This window comes from Ahaetulla prasina, chromosome 15 (genome assembly GCF_028640845.1).
Source record: "Ahaetulla prasina isolate Xishuangbanna chromosome 15, ASM2864084v1, whole genome shotgun sequence".
Taxonomy (NCBI): domain Eukaryota; kingdom Metazoa; phylum Chordata; class Lepidosauria; order Squamata; family Colubridae; genus Ahaetulla; species Ahaetulla prasina.
This window is the reverse complement of record NC_080553.1, coordinates 16700216-16725871: the sequence shown is the minus strand read 5'-3', so window position 1 is coordinate 16725871 and position 25656 is coordinate 16700216. Positions and strand designations below refer to the sequence as shown.

The following is a 25656-nucleotide window of genomic DNA, read 5'->3' as shown; positions in this document are numbered from 1 at the left end:
GAGGAAAAGAACGTGCCCAACGCTCAATTATTATTTTCTCCTCCTCCTTCCTCCTCTTGTTCTCTTTCTCCCTCCTTTATAATAGTGATGATGTTCCCTAGTTGGGTCATGAAACATCTGCAAGAAAACCACCAAGCTCAGAGAGCAGTTGAAACCCTGAGTTCCAGCTTTCCAGCCGGGTATTTTGGCTTGATTGGGAAGTCCCGCTGCAATCCATCAGTCCAACTGTTTTGAAGACACCCACCCCCCACCCCCCAAAAAAAGAACTTACCAGTAAGCATGTGTGCATGTGTCTGCCGATGAGATGTACTGTTCTACCCAGTGAGTGACAGCATCGTCAGAGGATACCTAGAATTATGGAACCGCAGTTAATAGGTCTGGCTGGAAACCCATTCAGGAGCAACGAATGAGGTTTCTCAACCTTTAAAAAGACCACGAAATGAAATCTGCAATCGAGCAGACGTGACACACACAGGTTCGATTAAAAAGGTAACTTGATAAAGACGGCTCACTTTTTTATATTTTTTCTTGATTTCAGAGTAGGTTTCCAGTTTCAATTGTTTTCCGGTATTTGGCCTATAAACCAGGAACAGCTTCTTTTTGGGGTTCACCTCTTTCATGAGGATGGCGGTTTTCTTACTATTTCGTATCTGGTTTTTTTTAAAAAAAAAAGGCAAGGGGTGGGAATGAAAATAGAAAGACAAATTCCATTTGTACCTCCCAGAATATACTGTGGGGATCACTCCTAAATTACCCGTTTAATAAACCTGGACCGAGGGCGAAAGTCTAAGTCCCTTTTTGTACAAAATTTTATTAACAGAACGTGTGGCTGTTTGGCTTGGCTAAACTCGGCTAAAGAGGCCCATGAAAACGTTAAGCCAGACTTTCAAACCGGAGCCTCACCTGGAGCGATAAATAAAACCCGTCCTCTGGCCCACGCTGTTCACTCCAAAGCTTAGTTGCTTCCTCCCAAGACATGCCTCTCTCCACGCTTATCTAGAAAACAGGAACAGAAAGCCTGTTTGATGGCCATGTTCTTCTGAAGGAAGGCAGCCAGGGAGGCATATTTCGGCAGCTCGGCCCAACCTGACCTGACCATCCAAGAACTTACCGTGTAGAGTTCGACGTGTCCGGAGGTAGAATAGCCTGGGGTTAGGAATTTTTTAGCATCTGCTTTCCTCACTTTTTCATCTCCCGATCCCAAATCTGGAAAAACACAAAATCACAAGAAAGAATGAGATCAGCAGTGGACACATATACAAGGTAGTCCTTGTACGTACGACCACAACGGAGCCCAACATTTTTGTTGCTAAGGGAGACAGCTGTTAAGTGAGTTTTGCCCATTTTACGACCTTTCTTGCCACGGTTGTTAAAGTGAACCCCTACAGTTGTTAAGTAAGTCACACACGGTTGTTAAGTTTCCCCTTTTGAGTTTGCTGGTCAGTCGGTCACAAAAGGGGATCACGTAACCGCGGGACTCTGCAACCGTCATAAACATGAATCAATTGCCAAGTGTTCACTTAGCAACTGTCTCCCTTAGCCACAGAAAGTTTGGGCTCCGTTGTGGCTCCGTAAGTCAAGGACTAGTTGTACTGCCCAACCTGGAAATGCCTCCTCACCTAATATGCCCATGTCGTATCTCCCGTTCTTCTTTGCGTTGTGGATGACTGCATTTAGCGTATCTGAGAAATACTGGAACAGAGCGTTCTGTTGGTGGACCTCCATGCCTAAGATCCGGTTCAGGAATTTCCCAATATTGTTATAATCTAAAAAGAAGGGAAATGAGGTGACGTTGGTGAGAAAACAGGCAGGGTCCGTTCCCAGCCCTCCGTGCTGAGCAAGAGGAAAATAACCCCAACGCTCAGCTATCCATCATTAACCAAGAAATACTTCCAGAAAGAAGTTGCCGAGCGTGGCAAAAGAAATACCTTTGTCAAGAGTAAGAATTCCAGACCGATCTTCGACATTAATTAGGCCGACACCTATCAAACCTTGTCGAACATCTGGAAGGAAAAGAAAGAGATTAAACTCAGCATTACAAGACCGCCATTGTCTGTATGAGGTGTATAAATTGGAACCCCAGATTTAAAAAAAAAAAAGGATTTCTTGCAGGCTTCGAAAATAAATAAAGCAGCAGAAAGAGATGGCTAGATTTCCTCTGCTCAAATATTGAATCATTAAATGGCTGGAATGCCACGATCAAAAACGAAGGTTTGGTTTGCTTGGCTGAAAATAAGAATCTACAAACATCCCAGAAACTGCTAAGGAAACTTAGCTGCGCTTTTTGGAGATAAGTATAAAGAAGCAATCCAATCTCAATTTCCAAGAGGCCTTTTCTCCAAGTTTTATTTCAACGACTGCGGAAAAAACCCCACAAAACATACCTTTAAAAAACTCTCCTGGATAATCTGCTGGCGGAGACACTAACGGGGAATCCAAATTCACGATGGATTTCATGACTATTTCCAATGCATTTCGGCCATACTAATTTCAGAGGAAGAAAAAAAAAAAAAAAAACAGCAACGATTGTCTTAGCAATACAGAATATTACAGTTTATGCACATTCATGTATTATATCCTGCTTTTTCATACTGTACATAAAGGCATATTCATAGAATGAGATACAAATATATGTGCAAATATATCTATGGACAAGCGCTGCACAATTTCAAAGGAGAAAGGAAAACGAGTTAAAAATGGCACTGAATCAAGAAGTAGGAAAAGACTGCGATTTTTACCTTGTTATCAAAGTTGAATCTACTCAGATCTCTAGTTTCTGTTGCTCTTCTATCTCCGTGGGTGAGAGCTCCCTGTTAAAAAAAAAAAAAAGCTGACTTACAAACCAAGAGACAGAAGTTTGCTGCCTTTTTAAAAATAACAGGGATCGCCTTTTTGTCAAAATCCAGACGGATGTAATCAATGATCCACCGGGAGCAACTCTAAGCAAATGTCTTACCAAGCTCTCTAGCCGTTTGGCAACGATCGAGGCAAATCTTTGCTCTCCCGCCAATTCAGAAATTAGGAAGACGTACTCCGGGGCAGTCACTTGGTTGGACCGGTGAGTTCGTCCTGGAGATTAAGAAAAAGGCAAATTTGGTTTGCTGGGTGTCAACACATCATTGGCCCCAAAGTCGCGTATGTGAAGGGGATGCACCTTATAAATAAATTTACACAGACAACTCGACTCTCGATTACATGGGATGTGTTACATTCTAAACAAAAAAGCTAGAACACAACAAAAAGAAAAGCCCCACAAATACATATAAAAATTATAGGAGTTTACCAATCACCTTACCACCATTGATATAATCTCCCCCCCTCCCCCCGTCTCTTGTGACAATTATCTGAATAAAGTTCAGCGGATGGTAGAAAGATTCAACTTGTTCGCATTTCCAGCTGGAAACTTTTATTGCCTTCGATGGTGGATACAAACTTAAAATTGGATTCTTCATTCAATTGACGAGCCACTTTGGGGATACATACCATGTTTCCCCCCTCCAAAAAAATAAGACCTCCCCTGCTAATAAGCTCAATCGGGCTTTTGAACGCATGTGCTAAAATAAGCCCCCCCCCCAAATAAGCCCTCCCCGAAAATATTTAACCGCTTGCGCAGCCAGTCCCCACCATTTCCTCTCGTTAGGGTTAGGGGGAAAGAGCTGGAAATCAGGCGAGATGGCAAGAAGAGCCCCGTCTTGCTCCACACGCCCCAAAATAATAAGACCTCCCCGAAAATAAGGCCAAGCGCTTATTTCGGGGTTCAAAAAAATATAAGACAGGGTCTTATTTTCAGGGAAACACGGTATAGGATTGTCAATAGCAATTTGGCCATATCAGTAAATCTTCTATTAATGTTTGATACAGAACACAAGTTTTTTTTCTATCAAAGCATCTTTCAATCTGAAAGCCTATAGAGATGTTTTATGAACTTGGAGGCCCTGGTGGTAGAATTACACTACATTGAAGCTCAGTACTAAAGGCCCCGTTTCCACATTCAGCCAACCTCAAGCTACTCACCAAACTGCTGAATTGCCCGATCGGCACTCCACGGCAACTCCAGGGTCATATGCACTCTCCTTCTCTGATTTTTGGCCCTTCGATCGGCTTGCAAAGATATGCCTGAGCTGGCGGCTTCGGAGATTATGGCAATGTTCTGCAAGGCAGAAAGGAGGTGAAGGTGAAGAAATTGAGATGCACAAATGCAAACTTTGGGTCATGAAAACATCATGCGATATACTTGAGAAAGATATCACCTTTTTTTTTTTTAGCAATTAAGATTTTTGTCCCCCACATTAGCTGAGAAACGTCTCTCGCCAATGTTTTATCGGTGTCACCTTTCCTGAGGAGGAAAATCACCCATGGCATCAACAGTTGGCACCGATCACATATTCTCGCAAAACTGCAAGCCAAACACCCTTGCCAAAGCAACTTGTCTTGACACCAACTAATTCCAAGCATTGACTTATTGCATTATTACGTGAAAAAGTTTCAACTTTCAAAAACAAAAAGGAAAAAGTTATTATTTGGTCCCTGCAGTTTTGAAAGAAACGTACAGTCTAGAGCACCAATGTTGTTGTTGTTGTTGTTGTTGTTTTTAACTTGCTGAAAACGTAAATATTTCGACCTTGAAGGAAGCAAAAGGTACCTTATCTCCATCCATGAATCTCTGCTTCTCGGTGATATTTAGGATTTCCACAGGGACATCAAGTTCAGATCTTGACTCGTAGGAGATGCTGCCATCGTCGTTGCTCACGACCCTTCCTTTGCGACCTGTCATCTTCAGAACAACGAGTCACATTAGCAGGCCAGGTCAAGCGCTGAGGCCCGTGAAAGAACTCTGAAAACCTATCGAATATTCTTCAAGGCTATGCTGAGAAGAAATGTACTGGGGACCTACAGGTAGTCCTTGACTTGCAACCATCGCTGAGCCCAATTTTTCTGTTGCTAAGCAAAATAGGTGTCACCCCGTTTTATGATCTAGCTTGCCACAATTAAGTGAATCTGTCATGGCTGCCATTCTGTTAGCTTCGCATTGCATCTTTACAGCCTGACTATTGGGGGCTGAAGGCCGCCGGCCCCTGCAGCAGCCGAATCAGAGGAGGCGGCGGCGTGGGAGTCACGGTCAGCATCAAGGCAACCTGAGAGCTCTGAGGGGGAAGAGGGAATAGAGCTGGAAGAAAAGAGAGAGGCGGAGCCTGGGCCGTCCATCAGCCCTCAGATGGGGAGTCAACAGCCCCCAGATCTGGAGGAGGCCGATGAGGAAGAGGAGGAACAGCTGGGTCCAGTGCCTGACGCACAGATGCGCAGAGGAGAGGAGAGCAGTGGAAATCTACGGGCCGGTCCTTGGGACGGAAGAGCCACCACTGCTAGCGAAGCCCCACCCTAGCTCTGGGGATAAAAGGCAGGGGGCGGAGATGAATAGGTGTGGCAGACAACTATTCATCTCCCAGACGGATGGAGGCGCTCTTAATAAAGGAATCTTTGAGTTCACTTCAGAGGGTTTGTCGTGTTTGGGGAGCTGGGTCAGAACACTGGCAGTGACCAGCTATTTTTAATGCCAGGCCTCTTGTGTCACAACCCTTATTCTTACAACTCTTGCAACAAGGAAAGACTCCCTCCTTGTTGAGTTTTAGCTAAATGCTTTTCTTCCCGGATCATCCAAGCCGCCTACCTCGGCCACGTTCTCGGGGCCTCCCAGTTCGTCGATGAGTTCATCCAGCGTGTTAGGAGGGAGATCTTCGGAGAGCTTCTCCAGTTTATCCAGCAATTCTTTCTTCATCTGCTGGGCCCTTTCCACGGCATCCTGACTCGTCACGTAGCTGGTGTTTGTGTTACTGGGTGCTGTGAAGTGCCAAAACAGGAGGGAAAAAGAGAGGGAGGGATTTTTTTAAAAAAAAGACTCTTAGAAGGAGAGCCACTTTAATCCATGGAATCCTAAATTCAGGAGAGGTTTGGTACCATTTTTTTGCAACGGATTTTATGAAAAGAGTATAGAAGGCTAAGCGTTTCAATATAATTGGCCAATTGGAAAAAAGTGCAGGCAGATTAAGGGAAAAGGTAAAGGTTCCCCTCGCACATACGTATTAGTCGTTCCTGACTCTAGGGGGCGGTGCTCATCTCCGTTTCAAAGCCGAAGAGCCAGTGCTGTCCGAACACGTCTCCGTGATCATGTGGCCGGCATGACTCAATGCCAAAGGCACACGGAACGCTGTTCCCTTCCCACCAAAGGTGGTCCCTGTTTTTCTACTTGCGTTTTTTTACCTGCTTTCGAACTGCTAGGTTGGCAGAAGCTGGGACAAGCAACGGGAGCTCACCCCGTTACATGGCGTTAGGGATTCGAACCGCCGACCTTTTGATCAACAAGCTCACCATCTTAGTCATTGAGCCAGGCAGATGACTTCTGATTTTTGTTTGCAGACTTTACAACGGCCGCTTCCACGCCAGGCAGAAGCTTTCTGACAGCCGAAACAGATGAGAAGGCCTCTTGGATGACTTACCAGTGACATTTGTAGAAGGGGTTACGGCTGTGGAGGAGAGAGAACTCGGCCTTTTGGATCCGAGGCCAGATGCTAGTAAGGCACTCTGAATAGAATCGGGGTCTATGCTCTTCTTCTTTTTCTTCTCTTTATTTTTCTTATGTTCTTTCCGGATCAGCCAAGGGTCTGAGAAGAAGGGGGGGGGGGAAAACACTTCAAAGTGGGCAGGCAAAACCTCACCAGCTTTATCCCAAAAATCACACCCCGCCTAACGCCGCCAAAATGAGAAAGACCCAAATTATCTCACCATCCTCATCATCTTCACTAGATTCATCTCTAAAGGGGTTGAAGTCGTCGTCGTCCCCGGAACTTAAAAAGCGGGAACTCTCATTGTCGCTCTCCTCGTTCTCCGAGGCCTCCGACTCACTGAAGCTTTCATCAGAACTGCTTCCGGCCAGGCCGCTGGTCTTACGGGCTTTCTTGACCTCCCTCGTCATTTCTTCCCCTTTTTGTTTTCCCCCGTTAAACAAAAAAATTAAGAAGGGACATTAGAGAAAGGGTCACCTCGATTCTTGATGGGTGGGGTTGGTTGACGAAAAAAAAGAAAAGAAAAGTTGACTTTCTGACCGAGAAGCGTCGCCTTGGGGAGGAATCTTGAGGAACTGAACAACAGTAAGACACGGAAGGAAGAAAACGGGGCAGAGGTTTCCTGACTTTATTCACGCAAAGAGTGTTTTCCGTGGGGATTTTTTTAGGTTTTCTCAGCAAGGAACAAAGCGAAGAGAAGGAAACATCTCTCCGTGTCTGAATTCAGCAGCCAGATTTTAGACAGATCTTGCTTCCAAATACAGACACTGCATTTTTATTTTCCACCTCTCTCAAGTATTATTCCAGGTTGTTCTCTTTGGAAATGGCCATCATAAAAGGCTGGGTCTTTGCTAGATACTGTTTGGTGGAAAAACCGTACCAGGGGTCTGCAACCTTAAAACACTCATAAAGAGCCATTTGGAACCGTTTCCCACAGAAAACACCGGGAGCCACAAAAACCTTCCCGTGCCTGACTATTTCTTGGGCGGCCACAAAACTAGCCGATGTAGTTGAATTAAATGTTGTTTTCTTCTGAAACTTTTTTTTTCTTGGGTTTATCCATGGTTGGCCTACCGGGGGTTGAAAAGCTCAATAAATTGTGTGCCGGCAGGTGTCGCACATTGGTGGTTGTGACGCATATTTTGAGCGACAGGGAGCCACAGCAGAGGGGTGAACGAGCCACATGCGGCTCCAGAGCCACAGATTGCTGACTCCTGAGCTATACTGTAAGGTGTCTTCTGAGGCAGTTTTTAGAACCCCCTCTGGTGCTAAGTCTCCCCCTTCCTAAGCTACTAATTAACGATATTTTTCAATTCACAAATTTTTATCAGCTCCCTTCTCCACCTCTGGCTTTCCTAAATGGGCATCAGCACACCTATTGAAAAGAGCACCCGGGGGCTCCCAATAAAAATAGCAACGAAACGGGCTCCGTTGTTACCTTTACGCTTCTTAACTTTATCCTCCTTGCAAGGACTGTCCCGGGGAGAGCTGTGGTTACTCTGGAGAGACAGGTCGATTCCTAGCAAGCTGAAAAGTTTCTTCCGATCGGGAGCTGGGAAATGTTTTTCGATGAGGGATTGAAACACCCCCCTGTAAAAGTTCGGCGAGAGAGAAAAACAGCAGCGGTGTTTTAACGCTAGCCCGAGAGCATCACCTAGCGTAGCCAGAATTGAGGGGTTGTGGCACAAAACAGCCAGGAGCATTTAATCGGCCCACCTTTGCCTCGTGATAGGAAACCCATGTTTCTGGGGAAATAGGACTTGTTGGTTTAGCATATTCTTCTCAAGTCAAAAAACGGGGGCTTTACTGGTTTCTCACGGGTCATAAATCTCCTTTCAGGATACCATAATAATAAAGAAGAGTTTTCATAGGTAATCTCAAAAGGGATGCACTGCACCGGTTTTCCCTTGTCTTGACACCTCCGGCTAACACACACAGCACATACACGCTATTAAACGGTTCATGAATTTAAAATGTTGGGGGAGAAAAATGAAATAACTCATGGTTTAAGAGCAGTGTTTTTCAAACTTGACAACTTTAAAATGTGCGGACTTCCAACTCCCAGAATGCCCCAGACAGCATACTTTAAAGCAGGAATCTCCAACCTTGGCAACTTTTAAGACTTGTGGACTTCAAATCCAGTGTTCCACCAGCAGCCTGCAGAGCTGGCAGCTGAGACGGACAGTGAGGCGGGTGGGGAGGACGATGGGCCAGTCCCGGAGGCTGGGGAAGGCCCAGATGAGGGCTCTGCGTCGGAGGCAGAGATGGGGCCAGGGCCATCTGGGAGTGATGCACGGACTCCGGAGCCTCCAGAGTCAGACAGAGAGAGGCAGAGGAACAGGAGGAGCCTGTTTCTAGTGCACGCATGAGAAGAGCTGCCGGAAGCCAAGAGCAGCTGAAGCAAAAAGGACGACTCAGGAGTAAGGCCAGGAGATGATTGGCCCCTCCCATAAAGCTTAAAAGAGCAGCAACACAGGATGTTTGGCAGGGTGCCAAAGAAGATATAGATTTATGATAAGGCCGAAGAACTTTTTCTGAAGGATTTTGTTTTGGACTAAATTTGGACTATTATTTGTTATAAGAAAATAGATTTGTTTAGGACTAATTGTGTCTTTGATGCCTAAGTGAGCCTAGGTCACAACAGTTCCTCAGCCAAAATTCTGGGAGTTGAAGTCCGCCATGCTTAACATTGCCAAGGTTGGAGACCCCTGCTTTAAAAGACATTTAAAAGGGTTAGAAGCGAGAATGGAAGCCACAAATTTCTGAACTACAATACTGCTAATAAACAAATCCTCTTCCCGTGTGGCCCACCCACTATTTCTAAGGTAGAGCTCTTTGAGTTCTGGAAGAGTCCGAAAACCCGAAACCTGCAGGACTGACAGAGGCGGCTTACTTTGCTGTGGAAACAAAGTCGTTGAGTTCCCCGCCGCCTTCTTCCAAAGCTTCCAATGTCCTGGCTTCTCCTGTGGACTGCAGCCCGATGACCACGCACTGTAGGAAGGAAAACACACGGGGGAGGTTTTAAGCTCTTTTGAACGTGGAGGACGGGTGGTGCTTCACCAGTCGTTCCAGGACCCTCAAGTCAAGGGTCACCAACCCCACCTTGCCGTTCTTGATCTCTTCCCGGGCCAGCTGCACCACTCTTTTGACTTTGGATGCAATGCAGAGGTATTTAAAAAATCTCTGGTGAGCCGACCAGAACTGGCCCCACATGGACTTCTTCATGCGCTGTTCGGCGTCAATGAGGTCAGCAGCTTGCTGGAATTTCTCCCTGGCACTTACCCACTGAAGGGGGGGGGGGGAAAACAAAAACAAAAGCAGTTTGCAGGGAGACATCAAAGGATCAGCAATATAAAACGGGAGGAGAGGATGCAAGACTAAACCGACTGTTGTCCAAAGGTGGTTCCTCCCCCCCCCCCTTACAAAATGGCAACTGGAGTTTTTTGGTGCTTTCTTTGAAAACGTTTCGCCCGTCACCCAAGAAGCTCCTTCAGTTCAGTTCTCAAGTTCTTCTTGGATGACAAGCGAAACGTTTCCAGAGAAAGGACCAAGTTAAATCCAGCTGCCTTTTCGAAAAAGCACCTTTGGGACAACCATGGCCTGGATGATTGATTGAGAAGTTCCACAGACAGACAGACGACTGGTTCTTAAAAAGTCTAACTCTTAAATTTTGGGTTTAAGAAAAAAAACAATATCTGGAATCCACTGTTTTTCAGCAACAAATAACCTATAAACTATCTACTGAAATGTCAAGGTTTTAGCCTAGAAAACGTGGTTTTATTCTACCAATAACATTAATGTAATTATTAATTTAATTAATTTAAGCATGACCACATCTGCTCCTTGCTCCAGTAACGTCGCATAGGGTTCACCGAATGAATTCCTTGGCACGGAGGGAAACCCAGGTTCTCGTGGAGGCTACAAATCCTGCGAGACTCTTTTTAACTTCTAAGCCCCCTCTGAGATGGGGGAATAAAACGTCTGCAGAAAAACTGATGAAGGCTTTGGTGTACTTCTCCTGGAAAAACCCAAGTATGGTTAATGGAGCTGATTTCATGCTGCCCTGTTCTGTCTTTCCACCGTCCCAAAAGATTCCATGGGGTTTCTCTTGCGAGGAGTTAACGCAACGCTCTTTCTCAAAGCCTCCCGAACCGCCAACTTCTCCCTTTTTTAAAGGCTTACCATTTTCACAGATTTATTATACATTTTGACGTAGTGCTGAGAAAGATGAACTTCGTCTATTTTGAAGGTGACCCCTGAGAAGCTCAGCTGCCTGGCTATGTACATTCCTCTTAGCTTCATATCCATGGCAACTATTTCCATGGCACCCACACCTCTGAAGATTACAAGAAAGAAAGAAAAAAGACAATTTTTAAAGGGAGATTATTCTCACAGGGACCTGCCGGAACTTTGAGAAAAGCTGTGGCAATGCTTCTGACGATTTGCTTCTCCCATCTGATGCAACACCAGCCAAGACCTACAAACGTACCTTCTTTCAACTGCTTGGATAAAGTCGCTGAATTCCCTAAATGGGGTCCCTTCCCCCCAAATCCCAAGGCGGTTCATATATGCCATGTTTCGGGGCTCTGAAGCACCTGAAAGCGAACATTAAAAAAGAAAGAAAGAAAGAAAGAAAGAGGGAAGGAAATTAATTCAGGTTTCTTTCCCCCTTTGAAAACAGCATCGCAATCCACTCGATGTTCAAAGGATAGAAACGGTCCTTACCTGTGGCGCTAGCATAAATAACCCTGGCCTTCGGAAGCTTGTTCTGCAGTTCCAGAACAGCCAAGCCTGTCTTAGTTGGTTTTGAAGAGCCAACCGGACAAAGGTTTTTAGCCTTGTGACATTCGTCAAACACTATCTGAAGAGGTGGTTAAGGAGCAAGACATTTCACAAACATTCATGTATAAAGGTGCACGGTAAATATTCCACTGAATGGAAGCCCGAAATTGCTGTCCATAACAAATATATATTGATCAATTAGTTATGTTTATTTGACCAATGCTGAACGATAAAATCTTTTCGCTGTAAGCAAGGGATGTTAACGAAAGTGTCAAAGGACTATTCCAGGCAAACATGGAGATTTAAAGATGAGAATCAACTAGGCTAGATACAAAACTTAGCAGTGTTTTTCAACTGTGGCAACTTCCTGACCTACGACCTTCGGTACCCAGAATTCTCCAGCCAGCGAGGGCATTGTTGAGAATTCTGAGAGCTGAAACCCATAGCTCTGAAAACTGAAAAATTACTTTATCTGGAGCGTCGCCACTCTATCTGGAAGCATTATCTGTTTTCCATATTTTTGATAGCCTTGGAATTGGAAAATGCAACTTATAAAAGAGTATCAGACACCAATCAAAAGATGCTAATTTACAAGGAGGGATATTGCCCCAATCTAGCAACTGGAAAAGGATACCACTCCGTCAAAGTCGTCTCCGCACCAGTGAAGAAGCTGCTTGAGCCTGGTTTTATATTTTCCTCCAGACTGACTTTCCCCGATAAGTGAAGAATAAGTCGCAAAGATGACTCCTTTCTTCACGCTTCCATTATGCTTGGAAGAAATTTTTCCATATTTGAACTAAAGCAGAAATAAGATCAGAGGGTATGAAGGCTATTCTGTTCCATTACAAACGTGCACGCATTATCTTCCCTTACTCAGCTCCAAAAAGCATTAAAAGATGCATTCTTAAAAAGAAAAACATTTCTGATGTTATTGTGCTTGGCACTCAGATAAACCAGAAAGCTGTTGGACTCCCACAGAAGTTTCTGCTCTGGTATTTTTGTTTACTCTGTCACTGTATACAAGTTTTATTAAATCGAGAAAGACTGTCTTACGTATCACGTATTCAATGTGTTTTCCAGGAAAAATTAATCTTGGTAGCTAATTTGTCCAATGAGATGCTATAAATACACAAATTCTAGCAAGTGGTTTCCTCCTGTAAAACTTCCCCATAGAGGCAAATCTAATTTAAGTTTTCACATTTTTACGGGAGAATGCAGAAATACAATACGATTCCGCATAATTTAATTCCCCCAGGTTGTCAGTTTTGGAAGGCAATTTTTTTTTTTTTTGCTTCTTCACTGCCACATATTTTAGCTGGGGAAGTTGGGAGTGGGTTGTTGTTGGAGCGGTAGAAAGTTAGTCATAACAACATTCCGTATTCAAGGACTTTTGCCTGTGTCTGATGTAGATTGCCTGAAGATTGTATGCAGTTGAGTGTGAAGAGTTGATTGGACAATGTGATGAACTTGTGGGTGTGGGGCAGAGCTGTGAACTGTCAGTTGGGTGTGGAAAACCTGGAAGCTTTCAGTTTCGGGTTTTCCCAGCTGTGCCAACATGACATTTCTAATAAATTGGAACTTTGAGGAACCTCAAGCCTCAGAGCTTTATTTCGTTGGGGGTGTTCCTTGGAACTCTGACACCATGTTTCAATAACTGAGGATTTGAAACCGCCTCCCTATTATGACCTATCAAAACATGCAACACCTACTGCAAAAATTAACCCGAAAAATAATTTGTGGACAAGTGATTGTTAACACTACTTCCCGACACAGTGCAAGCGAACCTGAAAGTAACAAAACTATCTATGGTAGGTTTCTGGTTTAAATTCTAAAACGAAGCATTCATCGGGCATGCATCTCACACAAGCGTACCTAGAGGCTTTTGGGGGGGTTTTTTTGCTTCAACTGTACAATAGTAAAATATTTCCACACCTTGTTTAACGAATGGACCAAAATGTTTTTGGCGCCAATATCTCTCAAGTCCCTTTCGGCATCGTATTTCAGATCGTTTGAAACACTAAACCTGGAAGAGGGAAAAGGCAACAGATCCACCATGAAGACAAAGCCAATGACAAGGAGAACAATACCCTACTGACCCGGATGCCCGAGTACGAGGCTTACCACACTGCCCTTTTTCTACCCAAGAGGTAGTTTTCATAAATGATGCCAGCGATGGTTCTTCCTTTCCCTACACCGGCACCGTCGCCTATTAAGAAGCCGGCTCGGTCTCCGTTCGGTAGGAATGTCTCGTGTTGCTGTGGGGAAGTTACAGAGTTTATTTAGCGTGAGGCCTAGAGCGCACGGATGAGAGCAGGGAAAGTATATAAAAGGGGCACTTAATGCTAAGGTGCACGTATGCGGGAAATACGTAGTCTATTTGGTAAACTAGGAGGAATTCAAAAAGTAAAATACCGTATTTTGGGGAATATAAGATGCACCTTAACTTTGGGGGAGGAAAATAAGAAAAAAGCTGATTGGCAGGTGGATCAGCTTCCCGGAATACCCCCAATCAGCTGTTCCCACAGGTGAATTTTAGCAACAGGTTCCTTAGTTGTGAGCTCTGTGCCTGGCTTTTTTTTCTGCCTCTGAAAGCCTCCAAAACAAGTTCAGAAAAAAAAGCCTCTGAAGCTGTTTGGAGGCTTTTTTTCTGAAGCTCTGTTTGGGAGCTTCTTTTCTGAAGCTCTGTTTGGGGGCTTCTTTTCTGAAGCTTCATTTCTGATGCTTTTTTCAGCCTCTGAAACCTCCGTTTGAGAAGCTGGGCGGGGCTACATTCCAAGTATAAAACACACCCGTAAGGCTTAAAAGACCAGCAAGGGCTCTTGGGCTTTTTGTAGGAAAGCAACGTCGATTCCATTGCTTCTAGTCTCCTGTTTCTGAACTTCGTGAGGTTCTTGCCAAAAATAGCCTTTGGCAGGGTGTCAAAGAAGACAAAGGTTTGTGATAAGGCCGAAGAACTTTTGTTTTGGAATTAATTTGGACTGAACTGAGAATGAAGTAATTCTCAGCTGTTCTAATAAAATATGTTTGTTTAGGACCGATTGTGTCTGGTAATAACTACTTGGGCCTAGGTCACATCACATGAGCCGGTGACAATTGAACCGCCCAATTGCAGGCAGCCGGCAGGCAGCAGAAGTAGCCTGCATTCTAACCCCTGAACCACCACGAAAACCCGTTACGATATCTATGGTAAGAACTTGTCCTCGGTCTCAGTTTCGGTGGGCTTCGGGATGGGAACGAGTTTGTAGCTAGCCTTCGGCGAAGAAGGCAGTACCTGTGCTGCGTAGGTAATCGCTTCAAGCTGCAAGGCTGACAGCCAACCGCTGTCGATGCTTTCTTCCGGAATGGAAGATTTGTACCATACTTCAGGAGGGGTCACGCTGGAGAGAGAACTGGTTTCTACCACCGGGTCAGGATGGCGCAAGCCGATTTTTACTGTGGGAGAAAAGGCAGGGTTGTGTTAAGGCGGCGTTTCTCCGCCTTTGGCTATTCAGGTATTTCACGTTGTTGATAAAAAGACGTAGTAGGCGTACATTTTATGGGCATGTATTCGGCATAGGTCTCCGCGTGGCCCATTTCTTCCTCGTCCTCTTCCTCCGGTTCTTCTTCCTCTTTTGTGACGGGCACTTTCTGCAGGGAAGATCAGAGGGTGTTGCAATCTGTCTCGCACAAAGCAGCCAAGTTCAAGGGTGAGCAGACACGAATGGCTGCCTAACCTCCCGACCGTCTTCTTGCTGATGCTTAGAATGCTACTTTTAAGGTGTTCTCCTTCTGAGTCCAGTCATTTTCCACCAGAAAAGATTTTAAATTGCCCACAGGGGGGTCTGGTATAATCCACTTAACAGACCTGTACTACGTCGCTTTGAAGCAAAGAAACGTGTCGGTATATTATATTTAAAAAAAGGCTGAATAGGGTGCTCACTGGTAAACAGTGCGTCTACAAAACTTTTAAAGGTTTTGTCTCCAATACATTTATTGTAATCAAGTACACGAAACCAAGTGTTAAAAAGAAATCAGTTTACACAACACATGAAAATCTAGGATTTCAGAGTTTAAGGAACAGGGTTGTAAGGCAATTTTCTTTTTTGCTTTTTAACTGCCACGTATTTTAGCTGGGGAAGTTGGGAGGGGGTTGTTGTTGGAGCGGTAGAAAGTTAGTCATAACAACATTCCGTATTCAAGGACATCCAGCATCTGACGGAGACTGCCTGAAGATTGTATCCAATTGAGTGTGAAGAGTTGATTGGACCATGTGATGAACGTGTGGGTGTGGGGCAGGGCTGTGAACTGTCAACTTGGTGTGGAAAACCTGGAAGCTTTCAGTTTCGGGTTTTCCCAGCTGTGCCAACATGACATCTCTAATAAATTGGAACTTTGAGGAACCTCAAGCCTCAGAGCTTTATTTTGTTGGGGGTGTTCCTTGGAACCCTGCCAGTTCCATTGTAATATGAACATTACATTAAGTACGCGAGGTGAATAAAATCAAATAAAGCCATATACTGTAAATATAAATTTAGGGTCATACATACCATGGTAGGAGAGAAGCTTCTCATTTTTAGATCATTTACCCAGATCCTTGTGACCTCTTTGGTCGAAGTCTCCTTTTTAACAGCACCGTTGCTCATATCGGCTGAAAATAAAACGTCCCAAAGGATTAAACGTTAAGAAAAATGTTTATGATGTAATACAAGTATTCTCGAAGCCGGTGTAAATGAGAGGCAAAATTTTATCCACCAAAACACCACAGTGCAGACGAGCTTCAAGCCAGTCTTAAATTTACGGCTACCAAGAGGACGCAAAGTGTTTAAGAGCACCGAAGTTGGATAAAGATTACGCCAAATTTCCCACGTGGTGGGGTGAGAGAAAGGAAACTCTATAACCCGTTTCAACAAGGGAAGTGATCTTACCAAGCATAGTGGCGTTTACCACGTTTGGGTACAGAAGAATTATTTCTGTAAAAAAGGCGACATTTGGGACCTTAATACATTTTTAACATCCAGCTATTTTAGCTTTCTTTTTCTCTACTTAAATGAATAATTATGAGGCTAGCATTGCAGTATGGGTAGGGTGATTAAATAGCCACGGTTGGACACCCCTGGACTAAAGAATTCCTAGTACAGGTAGATCTCGACTTAGGACCATAATTGAACTCTGTTGCTAAGCAAGATATTTGGTAAGTAAATTTTGCCTCATTCTATGACCTTTCTTGCCACGGCTGTTACACGAATCACTGCAGTTAAGTTAGTAAAACTGTTTCTTATTTTCCCCCACTGACTTGTCAGGTCGCAAAAGGAGATCAGGTGAACCCGGGACACTGCAACTGCCATAAATGTGAGTCAGTTGCTAAGCATCTGCATTTTGGTCATGTGACCCTTTGGGGGGGGGATGCTGCAACGTGGAAAACCCTCAATCCTCAGATGGAGAGTCAGCAGCCCCCAGGTCTGGAGGTGGCTGATGAGGAAGAGGAGGAACAGCTGGGTCCAGTGCCTGACGTGTGGATGCTCAGAAGGCAGAGGAGAGGAGAGCAGTGGAAATCCGTGGGCCGGTCCTTGGGAAGGAGGAACCATTGCTGCTAGTGAAACCCCACCTTAGCTCTGGGGATAAAAGACAGGAGATGAATAAGTGTGGCAGACAACTATTCATCTTCCGGACGGACGGACTTGTTAGCCTGCGGTTCGAGAGAAACTTTTTTGCCAGGGCTGCTGGCGCTGCTCGTAACGCAATCATTGCTTCAACTACAGAGGGTTTGTCGTGTTCAGAGAGCTGGGTCAGAACAGTCTATATAAGGGGCACCATTCCCTATTCCCCAAGCCTGCGCACCAAAATCCATTCAGACGACTCCGCTACTTACTCGCCGCGGTCGCCACAGGAGGGGCGATGTTGGGCGGAGGCTTCAGTTTCATCAGTTCGTTAAGACTGTTGTTCTTGAGGAGATCTTTCAGCTGGATCTGGTCCTTGGGCAAGGGGGTGGTCAGGGTGTTGCGCGCCACGGGCACCGTCACCGAGGGCCGTGTGGTGGTGCTGGTTTGTATGATCTTTGCTACGGTGATGGTCTGTCTGGTACTGGTCACAGGGGTCGTTTTCGTCATGACGATGGTCGTCCCCAGCGTAGGCAGCTGGTTGATTTGATTCAGGACAAAGGTTGTGGTGGAAGGTGGTGGCTAAAGGAACGGGAAAAACTCATTCTTGAGGTTGCAAGAGAAACATGGACAACTGCCCGGCATTTATCTTCCTAACTTAGGCGTGGAAATGTAAGTGATTCTATAGTGATTCTGTAAGTGATTCTACTTCGACTGTAAGTGTTCTAAGCGGCAGGCAGCAAACAGGATTAAAGTAGTAAAATGATCATAACATCATATAAAACCTACGGTGGAGGTGGAGCTCTCGCCTCACAGTCAGGAGCTGCGAGTTCGATCCTAGGTAGAGGCAGATATTTCTCTCTCTGGGCACGATGAGAATATTATCTGCTGAGCAAAACTCTGCACTGGCGACAGGAAGGGCATCCGGCCAGTAAACACTCGGCTCCATTCAGTTGCCCAGACTTCCATCCCACAAGGGATTATGGGGTTGTTAAAAAGAGGATGATAATATAAAATCTACAGCAACTTCAGAGACGTATCAATCATGCTGAAGAATATCTTTCTATTAAGTCTTTCTAAAACAGGCAAGTTTGGACAGGTATTCTAAATGCCGATAGGATGAGGCTGACCTGACTTCAGGTGGAAGGATGTCCCACAGGAAAGAGGCAGAAGGTTTGATTCTACAGACTCGGTACAATGGCTCGGAAACCTTCTCTAAGGATCCTCTTTGGATCTGCCTTTGGATTATGGATTTTCTGTCTGGCCGCTCTCAGAGGGTCAGATTAGGTAATCATATCTCTTCAGCCCTTATTCTTAACACTGGTACACCACCAGGTTGCGTGTTGAGTCCCTTACTCTATACTCTTGCAACTCTTCCCACTCACGCTAGTAATACTATTACTAAATTTGCAGATAATACAACAGTAGTAGGACTCATCTCCGGGGGGGGGGGGGGATGAGTCTACCTATCAAGATAAGGTGGACCGGTTGCTTTCGTGGTGTGGAGACAATAACTTGGTCCTTAACACCAAGGAGACCAAGGAGCTTATAGTGGACTACAGAAGGAATAGATCAGACATCCAGCCCTTGCTTATCAATGGAGACCGAGTGGAGCAAGTGGCCAGTTTTAAGTTTCTGGGTGTTATCATAAAAGAGGGCATGGCCTGGGGTGCTCACATTGCAGCACTGGTCAAAAGGACCCAGCAGAGATTATACCACCTGAAATTTCTCAGGAAACAACCACCGAATGGAAAACGGCTGGTGACCTTCTACCGCTGCACCATAGAGAGTATTTTAACTTACTGCACCTGCGCATGGTTTGCCAATTGCACAGTGGCAGATAGGACAGCGCTCCAGAGTTTTAACATCATTGCCCAGGGGATCATTGGTCCTTGGAAGAGCTTTATAGCGCCCGCTGCCTTAAGAAAGTTCAAAACGTTCTTAAAGATCCATCTCATCCTGGGCACCCTTTTTTTCCCCTTTGAACTATTACCATCTGGCAGACTATGCAGGATGAAAAAAACAAGGATAAATAGGCTGAAAAACAGCTCCTATCCCAGAACAGTAACTGTATTGAATTCTACTGTATAGTGCAATATTAATGCAATACAGGGTTTTCAATTCAATTGTATAGAATGTGAAGGATGGGTGTTTGTGTTTTATTTTTATAGTGATAATGCACACTGCATTTAATTTTGTTGTACGAGGTGCAATGACAATAAAGTAAACTAATAAACTAAACTAAAACTCTGATTCAAAGTAAGTTTAGTTTTTTTTTTAATTTAAACTCTGCTGTAAACATAAACTTTGGCATTTATTTAGGGAACAAATGCCCCTATTTTTACTTGTACAGTTCAAGAAAAGTGCGCTTGTAATCTTCGGTGTAACTATTTAAAAATGTGTTTTCCTTACTCCGGCGTTCAGTACTGTAGGAGAAGAGGCAGCCTGTGGCTCTGCTTTAACACCTACTGATGCTTCTAACTCCAACCCCAGCTCTAATGCATTAATGACTACAAGAGAATTAACAGTGAATGTTAGATTGGTGCTATCAGGGTTTAACGCAACATACTTCCTTTACCTCAGGTGTATTTGGCAGAAAATACTGTAAATGTATATTGCAATATAAGCACAATCCTACATATTTTTAAAGCTTATATTGGCATACAAAATCTGAATGATTTAAGTAAACGATGCAGATCATCTGAATTGCAGATTATCGCTGTTAAATACGCTTGGAAACAGATCAAATAGTAGATATTTGCACTGCTAGAGAATCCTTCAACCTAGCTAATGAGTTAAACCAGTTTGTATATTCAAAGAACAAACAAACGGGATGTTAGGAGCAACTCCCTGAGCAAAAAAAAAACAACAACCCAGGTTGATATTAAGCCCTGTGTGAATACCTAGACCTTTGTCTCTGGTTAAACAAGTTCTATAAACACAGCCAGTTAAGTGGGGTGCGCTGTGGCCATAATCCCCAATTCACAGCTCAAAGGAGGGGTTGGCCAAGCATATTTGGTGTGGCTTCTTGTATTGTCTGAACTCAGTCATGGTTCTGGTATTCCTTACACAGAAGCCAATCTACCTTGGCCAATGAAAACTTTCTCAGACAAAAGTAGCGCAAATAGCGCATCTCAGGCTTATATTTTGCAACTGACAAAAGGGACAGCGATGCAACATGTTACATTCTTAGAGGAGAAACCTGGTAAGGAGATTAATGTGACATAAAGTCGAAACGATGTTATAAATGGGCCAGCAGAATATAATCTGAAAAAGTTTATTTCCCAGAGCTGACTGTTATAAATCTAGCCTTAATTCCTTATTCCCAGAGATGTCAAGCAGGTCTGATATATGGCACACACACAGAGGGTCAGTACCAGTTTTACAAGTCCCAGGAAATCTGAGAATGGAAGGCTTTCCATTTACAGGTAATAAAGTAACAACGTTTAGAATGATGTTATTTTGCTATGTTAAGGTTGATAAAATAAATAACATCCAGCTTTTCTCTGCCTAGTAATAGACTGTATCAGCAATGGATTTCCCCCCCCCCCGCCCCCCAGGGAAATAAAAGTAACTCAAATGCTACTAGACCGTGACAAATACAAAATTGTAGAAATGCTTTCCAACCTGCTGTATTGCTGGAGGTGGAGTTGCGAGGCCCATATCTGGAGAATCGATGTCAAACAAGTCATTTGGGCTAATTCCACTTTCACTTAAAGCTGTAAGCAAAAGATCTTGTCCTGGTTCCACCATTTCTGAAACAAGAGCAAATGACAGATAAGCTGTTCCCACCGTGGCAGCTGCTTCTACTAAACCATAATTTCTTTTATCTTTTCACTTCTAAAAGGGCATCTCTCGGTTGCCATCCCTTAAAAGCTCCCCCAACTTAGTTCAGAAGCACCTAAAACATGTGACAGAAAGTTATCATTGCATGAGGAAGGCTGAATGAAAATCAGATTAGGACAACCATTTGTCTGAAATGTTACAGAGTTTCCTGCTGGAACAGGGGTTGGACTAGAAGAGGATCCTTCCGCTTCTGTTATTTTGTTAAATCCCTTCTCCCAAGGCGTTCTCTAAAGAGCAATAGTTTTGCTAAATGCCAAAGTGCTTCCAGCTTCCCCAGCCCAGTGAAGAGCAATCTTCTTTGTAAATAAACCATGAATCCAAAATACAAATATGATGAAATATCCCATTAATCTTTAGAGCATAAAAGCAGATGGGATCAGAGCCTGGCAGTGCTGGAGACAGATAAAAAGGTAACCCTTTTAACCTAAGAGTACCACAGACCTGGATTACTTTTAACATTCATGCATCCATTGGCCACCCCACCAAAAATATTTCATTTTTATATGTTTAGCGTATTTAGGAACTGCCCATCTGCCTCACAGAGGGACTTCTAGCTTTTTTTTCTAGGCAAATTTTCGTTGATTGCTACTAGAAGGCAGAACACATCACATTGTAGCTACCAATAAATACTCAGCTGGAGTAGAGGGGGGTTGTTGTTGTTGTTTTTATTGTAACTGCTCACATTAAGTTTAGCCCCGTTTCTCTGAAGTCACCCAAGAAGAGAGGAAGCCTCTGTCTTTGGCCACGAGGTTCCAGGAATTAAATTTAAAAAGAAAACAGGAAGCATAAACTGCACTACTAGAAAGCAACATACACATTCCAATTGACAGCTTAAGCTTCTTTGATTATCTCCCAGTACTGCATGTACCCTACAGTGAAAAACCCAGATTCCACGAACTTGTCGGGGGTTCATTTTCAAGCTTGAGGCAGCATGCAGATTTTTACACTCCCTTTTGAAGGGTTGTAATGAAAGAAAAACCAAACACAAAGACACGTAGCAACTCAAAGTTCAAACTGCTCTGTGTTGCTAACCGAAAGGCCAGGGTAAAATTTCCTCAGAGCTACCAAAAAAACACACACCCCTCAAGACCTTCGAGAATTCTGAATGAGCCCCTCGTTAACCATACATGTTATCAAAACAAAAAGTTCTGGCATTCCCCTGAAGATTGCAGTGATATTCTTCAAGGTTTGATGCTGAATTAGTTTCCAAACAATTAGCGTTTGCTTTGTCACTTTCCAAAACAGACTGATAGAAAATTATGCATCAGTCAATACAACCAACACCGCCTTTGCCTGGAGAAGAGAGTTCAATGAGCGTAGAATCAGTCAGGGAGGCAGTTTGCTGGCCTGAGATCCTCTCAATTGTCCTTGCCAGGATGTAAAATCTAATCAACAATAATCCTGAATAATGTCACAGAGACTTGAAGGCTCTCTCCTGTGCAAGAGAGCATAGTAAAAGAGAAAATAAACCTTGTAAATCTCCCTAGGTGGCCTACCCTGCCACGTGTTGTAAAACATAAACTTCAGGATAGGGCTGGATCTAAGTGAACACTCAGACCCCACATTTGCCCCATAGATCAACCTAAATGAATCCTGTTAGCAGCAGCAACCAGATAGATCCTCCAGGGCTAGAGAAGGGTAACCAATAGAGAGGGACCTGGAAACAATAGTCGTTTCTCTTGAGCCAGCCAGGAGGAACAAACTGCGCCCCCCCTCCCCTTGTTTAGCAAAAAAAAGGGGGGCTTCATACTTTCCAGCCTTCCCACCCACCAAGAGTGGATGGTTTCAGGCTCCAGTCTTTCCACCCAGCACATCTGGGAACAAAAAAGGCAGGAAAACAAGGACTGGGAGAAGAAGGTACCTCCTGCAAGTGCGGGCCAAAGGGGAAGTTTCCCAGGGCTGGGGAGGGGCCACCCTGCGTGCATACTATGATCCTCTGGACCCCCGTGCTGGACTCCGCAGCCACCTTTGACCTTAAATTGCCAATATACACACACAGACATACATATACATACACACATATACACACAATGTAAATCATTGTATTATATACAGCATGTGTATGTATATATGCAGAAATCTGTATAGAAACATACACATACCCACATATACACATGCTGTACATATTATATACAGCATTTGTGTTTATATGTGTATATACACACACTGTGTGGGTATCTATATATATAAAATATCAATGGGAGCCAGGAGGGGTGGCTCCCACCCCTTATTCCTACCCCCCTACTCTCCCCTGAAGGCTTCAAAGCAAGCCTCCTCTTTCCATTTCTTATACTGTCAACACACACAAATATATATATATCTACATGCATAAGTACAAACACATATATACGCACTACTTAATATATAACATTAAACTGTACTTGTGTGGATAGATAGATGGAGAGATACATTTTTCTATCATATGTTAATAGGGGCCACGTAGGCTCCCCCCCCCCCCAAGGCTTCCATGCAAGGCTGTCTGCCTCTTTCTTTCTTAAACCAGGGGTCCCCAAACTTGGCAGCTTTAAGACTTGTGGACACAGCATAGCTGGCTGGAGAATTCTGGGAGCTGAAGTCCACAAGTCTTCAAGCTGCCAAGTTTGAAGACCTCTGTCTCAAAAAGTCAAAATACACACACCCAACCCATATATACATAATTTAAAATATAATATTAAACTATGTGTATATATATATGTGTGGATAGATCAAATTTCTATTAGGGGCCGGATCTCCCCACAAGGCTGCCTTTTTCTCTTTCTTAAACAGTCAAAATACACACAAGAGACATATACATAATTTAATATATAATATTGTAGTATGGGTAGACAGAATTTATCTTAGGGGCTAGGGGGCTCTCTGCAAAAGCTTCCAAGCAAGGTTGCCTCTTTCTTAAACAGTCAAAACACACACAAAATTTAATATATAATATTAAACTATGTATATATATATGTGTGTGTGTGTAGGTAGAATTTCTATTAGGGGCCGGGTTTCCTCACAAGACTGCCTTTTTCTCTTTCTTAAACAGTCAAAATACACACACATAGATACATAATTTAATATATAATATTAAACTGTACGTGTATATATATATGTGTGTGTGGATAGAGACAGAAATTCTCTTAGGGATCAGGGGGCTCTCTGCAAAAGCTTCCAAGCAAGGTTGCTTCTTTCTTAAACAGTCAAAACACCCACTATTTAATAAATATTAAACTGTGTGTAGATAGATAGATAGATAGAATCTCTATTAGTATTAGGGGCCGGGTCTCCCTACAAGGCTGCCTTCTTCTCTTTCTTAAACAGTCAAAATACACACAGAGAGACATATACATAATTTAATATATAATATTAAACTGTTTGTGTATATATGTGTGTGGATAGACAATTTTTTTTGGGGGGGGGTGTCTCTCCCTCCCTCAAGGCTTCCAAGCGAGGCTGCCTCTTTCTCTCTCTTTCCTGGGGATGCAGCACCAAAGCCACCCGGAGCCTCCCGCCGCGACGGACACGTGCAGAAAGCGGCCGGGAAGGGGGTATAAAAAGACACGCTTTCTGTGAGGGGGGGGGAGGAAGCCCCCCCCCCGCTCCCCGCGTCCTAATGCGGAACCCGCCGCCTCGGAGCCCTTCGTCATTCACGGCCTTTGGAAGCTCCCGCAGGGCGAACGGAGCGGAGGCGTCCGGACGAGGGCCGCCTCTTCTCCTCAGACCGCGAAGCCGGCCGGGCGGGCGGGGAGTGTGTGTGGGGGGGAAGAAAGACTCACTCTGGCCGCGTCGGGAGGTCCCCGCCGAGAAGGTTCCCGGTCGCCGTTTCCCCTCCTCCTCCTCCTCTTTTTCTTCTTCTTCCTCCGCCCTCGCCGCCGCCGCTGCGTCCTCCCCGCGGCCGTCGCCTCAGCAGCCGTCGCGCCCGTCCGCCGCTCTCTAACTCGTCGCCGCCGCCATCTTGGCCCGCGCGCCCTCTGCTCGCGCCCTCCCTCAGGCGGAGAGGGGTGGGGGGGAGGGAAAGGCAAAGGGAGGAGGCGCGCCTGCGCGGAAGGGTTGGGACGCCGGCGACGCTGACGCCGCCTCCCACGTGACCTCCGCGAGGCAAGGGACGCGCTTCGCCCTCCTGTTGCCGGGCGAACCAGGCCCCCCCCACGTGACCGTCGCGCGGCTTTCTTTCCCCCCCCCCTCTCTTTCTTTCTCTTCCCTGCGAAGCTCAAGGCGAAAGAGGGCCGCAGTGCGCACGCGCGACGCTGCTCACTCCTTTCCCTCCGAAGTCAGGTGGTCTCGCCGGCCGGGTCACGTGACGGAGCGCCGAGGCTGGAAGAAAAGGGAGGGGGGGAAAAAGGAGTATATAAAAAAAAAAGGAGTAAAAAAAAAAAAAAAGATGGAGGCGCGCATGTTCTCCAGCGCCTCATCGCGGAAAGGCGCCCCCGCCCCGCCCCGCCGGGATCGGATTCCGTGGTTGCTTCGTTCCCCTCGCAGGTGGCAGCAGTTCGACGGCGGTCGCGCTTCGAGGCTCGAAAGTTGATCTAGGCCCGTCTTTTTTTTTTTTTTCTCTCCCTTTCTGCCCGTTGGGAGGGGCAAAGAGCAGGTCGAGGAGACGACGGTTGAGAGTCACGTGACCCGCCTGGCCCAAGATGGCGGCGCTGTACGTCGCCACGCAAGGAGGAGCGGGCGCACGTCTCCCTCGGATCGCGAGAGGCGCTGGTGCATGACGGGAAAAAGAAGCTCCTGCGGCGGCACGTCATTTTAGCCAGCAGGCCCAACAGCCCGCTAGAGCGCACTGCGCAGGCGCAGTAAAGCCAGCTGCAGTTTTGATAGCATAGCACCGTTGCTGGGTGTTTTGTAGTGTGTTGTTTTTTTTTTGCGGCTGAATTTCAGTATTTATTTTATTTTCATCTTTGTGTTGGGAGGAA

The 25656-nt window shown here is 45.0% G+C and overlaps 1 protein-coding gene across 1 annotated transcript in view; it reads right to left on the bottom strand.

The window, feature by feature from the left end:
- Positions 1-24898, bottom strand: part of SBNO1 (strawberry notch homolog 1) — a 28236-nt gene extending 3338 nt beyond the window's left edge. Inside the window, exons 1-29 of the mRNA XM_058158186.1 lie at positions 24520-24898; positions 20546-20673; positions 17191-17500; positions 15869-15969; positions 14873-14969; positions 14614-14774; positions 13464-13597; positions 13275-13365; positions 11977-12138; positions 11286-11421; positions 11050-11155; positions 10743-10896; positions 9663-9845; positions 9454-9551; positions 7999-8150; positions 6781-6978; positions 6495-6659; positions 5669-5838; positions 4643-4774; positions 4015-4150; positions 2957-3069; positions 2739-2810; positions 2385-2484; positions 1929-2003; positions 1620-1766; positions 1112-1206; positions 904-996; positions 513-650; positions 272-348 (exon numbers count right to left, since the gene is read on the bottom strand). Of these exons, the coding sequence (XP_058014169.1) occupies positions 272-348; positions 513-650; positions 904-996; positions 1112-1206; positions 1620-1766; positions 1929-2003; positions 2385-2484; positions 2739-2810; positions 2957-3069; positions 4015-4150; positions 4643-4774; positions 5669-5838; positions 6495-6659; positions 6781-6978; positions 7999-8150; positions 9454-9551; positions 9663-9845; positions 10743-10896; positions 11050-11155; positions 11286-11421; positions 11977-12138; positions 13275-13365; positions 13464-13597; positions 14614-14774; positions 14873-14969; positions 15869-15969; positions 17191-17500; positions 20546-20671 (3722 nt within the window). The 5' untranslated portion in view covers positions 20672-20673; positions 24520-24898. The remainder of the gene's footprint in view (positions 1-271; positions 349-512; positions 651-903; positions 997-1111; positions 1207-1619; positions 1767-1928; positions 2004-2384; positions 2485-2738; positions 2811-2956; positions 3070-4014; positions 4151-4642; positions 4775-5668; positions 5839-6494; positions 6660-6780; positions 6979-7998; positions 8151-9453; positions 9552-9662; positions 9846-10742; positions 10897-11049; positions 11156-11285; positions 11422-11976; positions 12139-13274; positions 13366-13463; positions 13598-14613; positions 14775-14872; positions 14970-15868; positions 15970-17190; positions 17501-20545; positions 20674-24519) is intronic.
- Between the last annotated feature and the right edge of the window lie 758 nt (positions 24899-25656).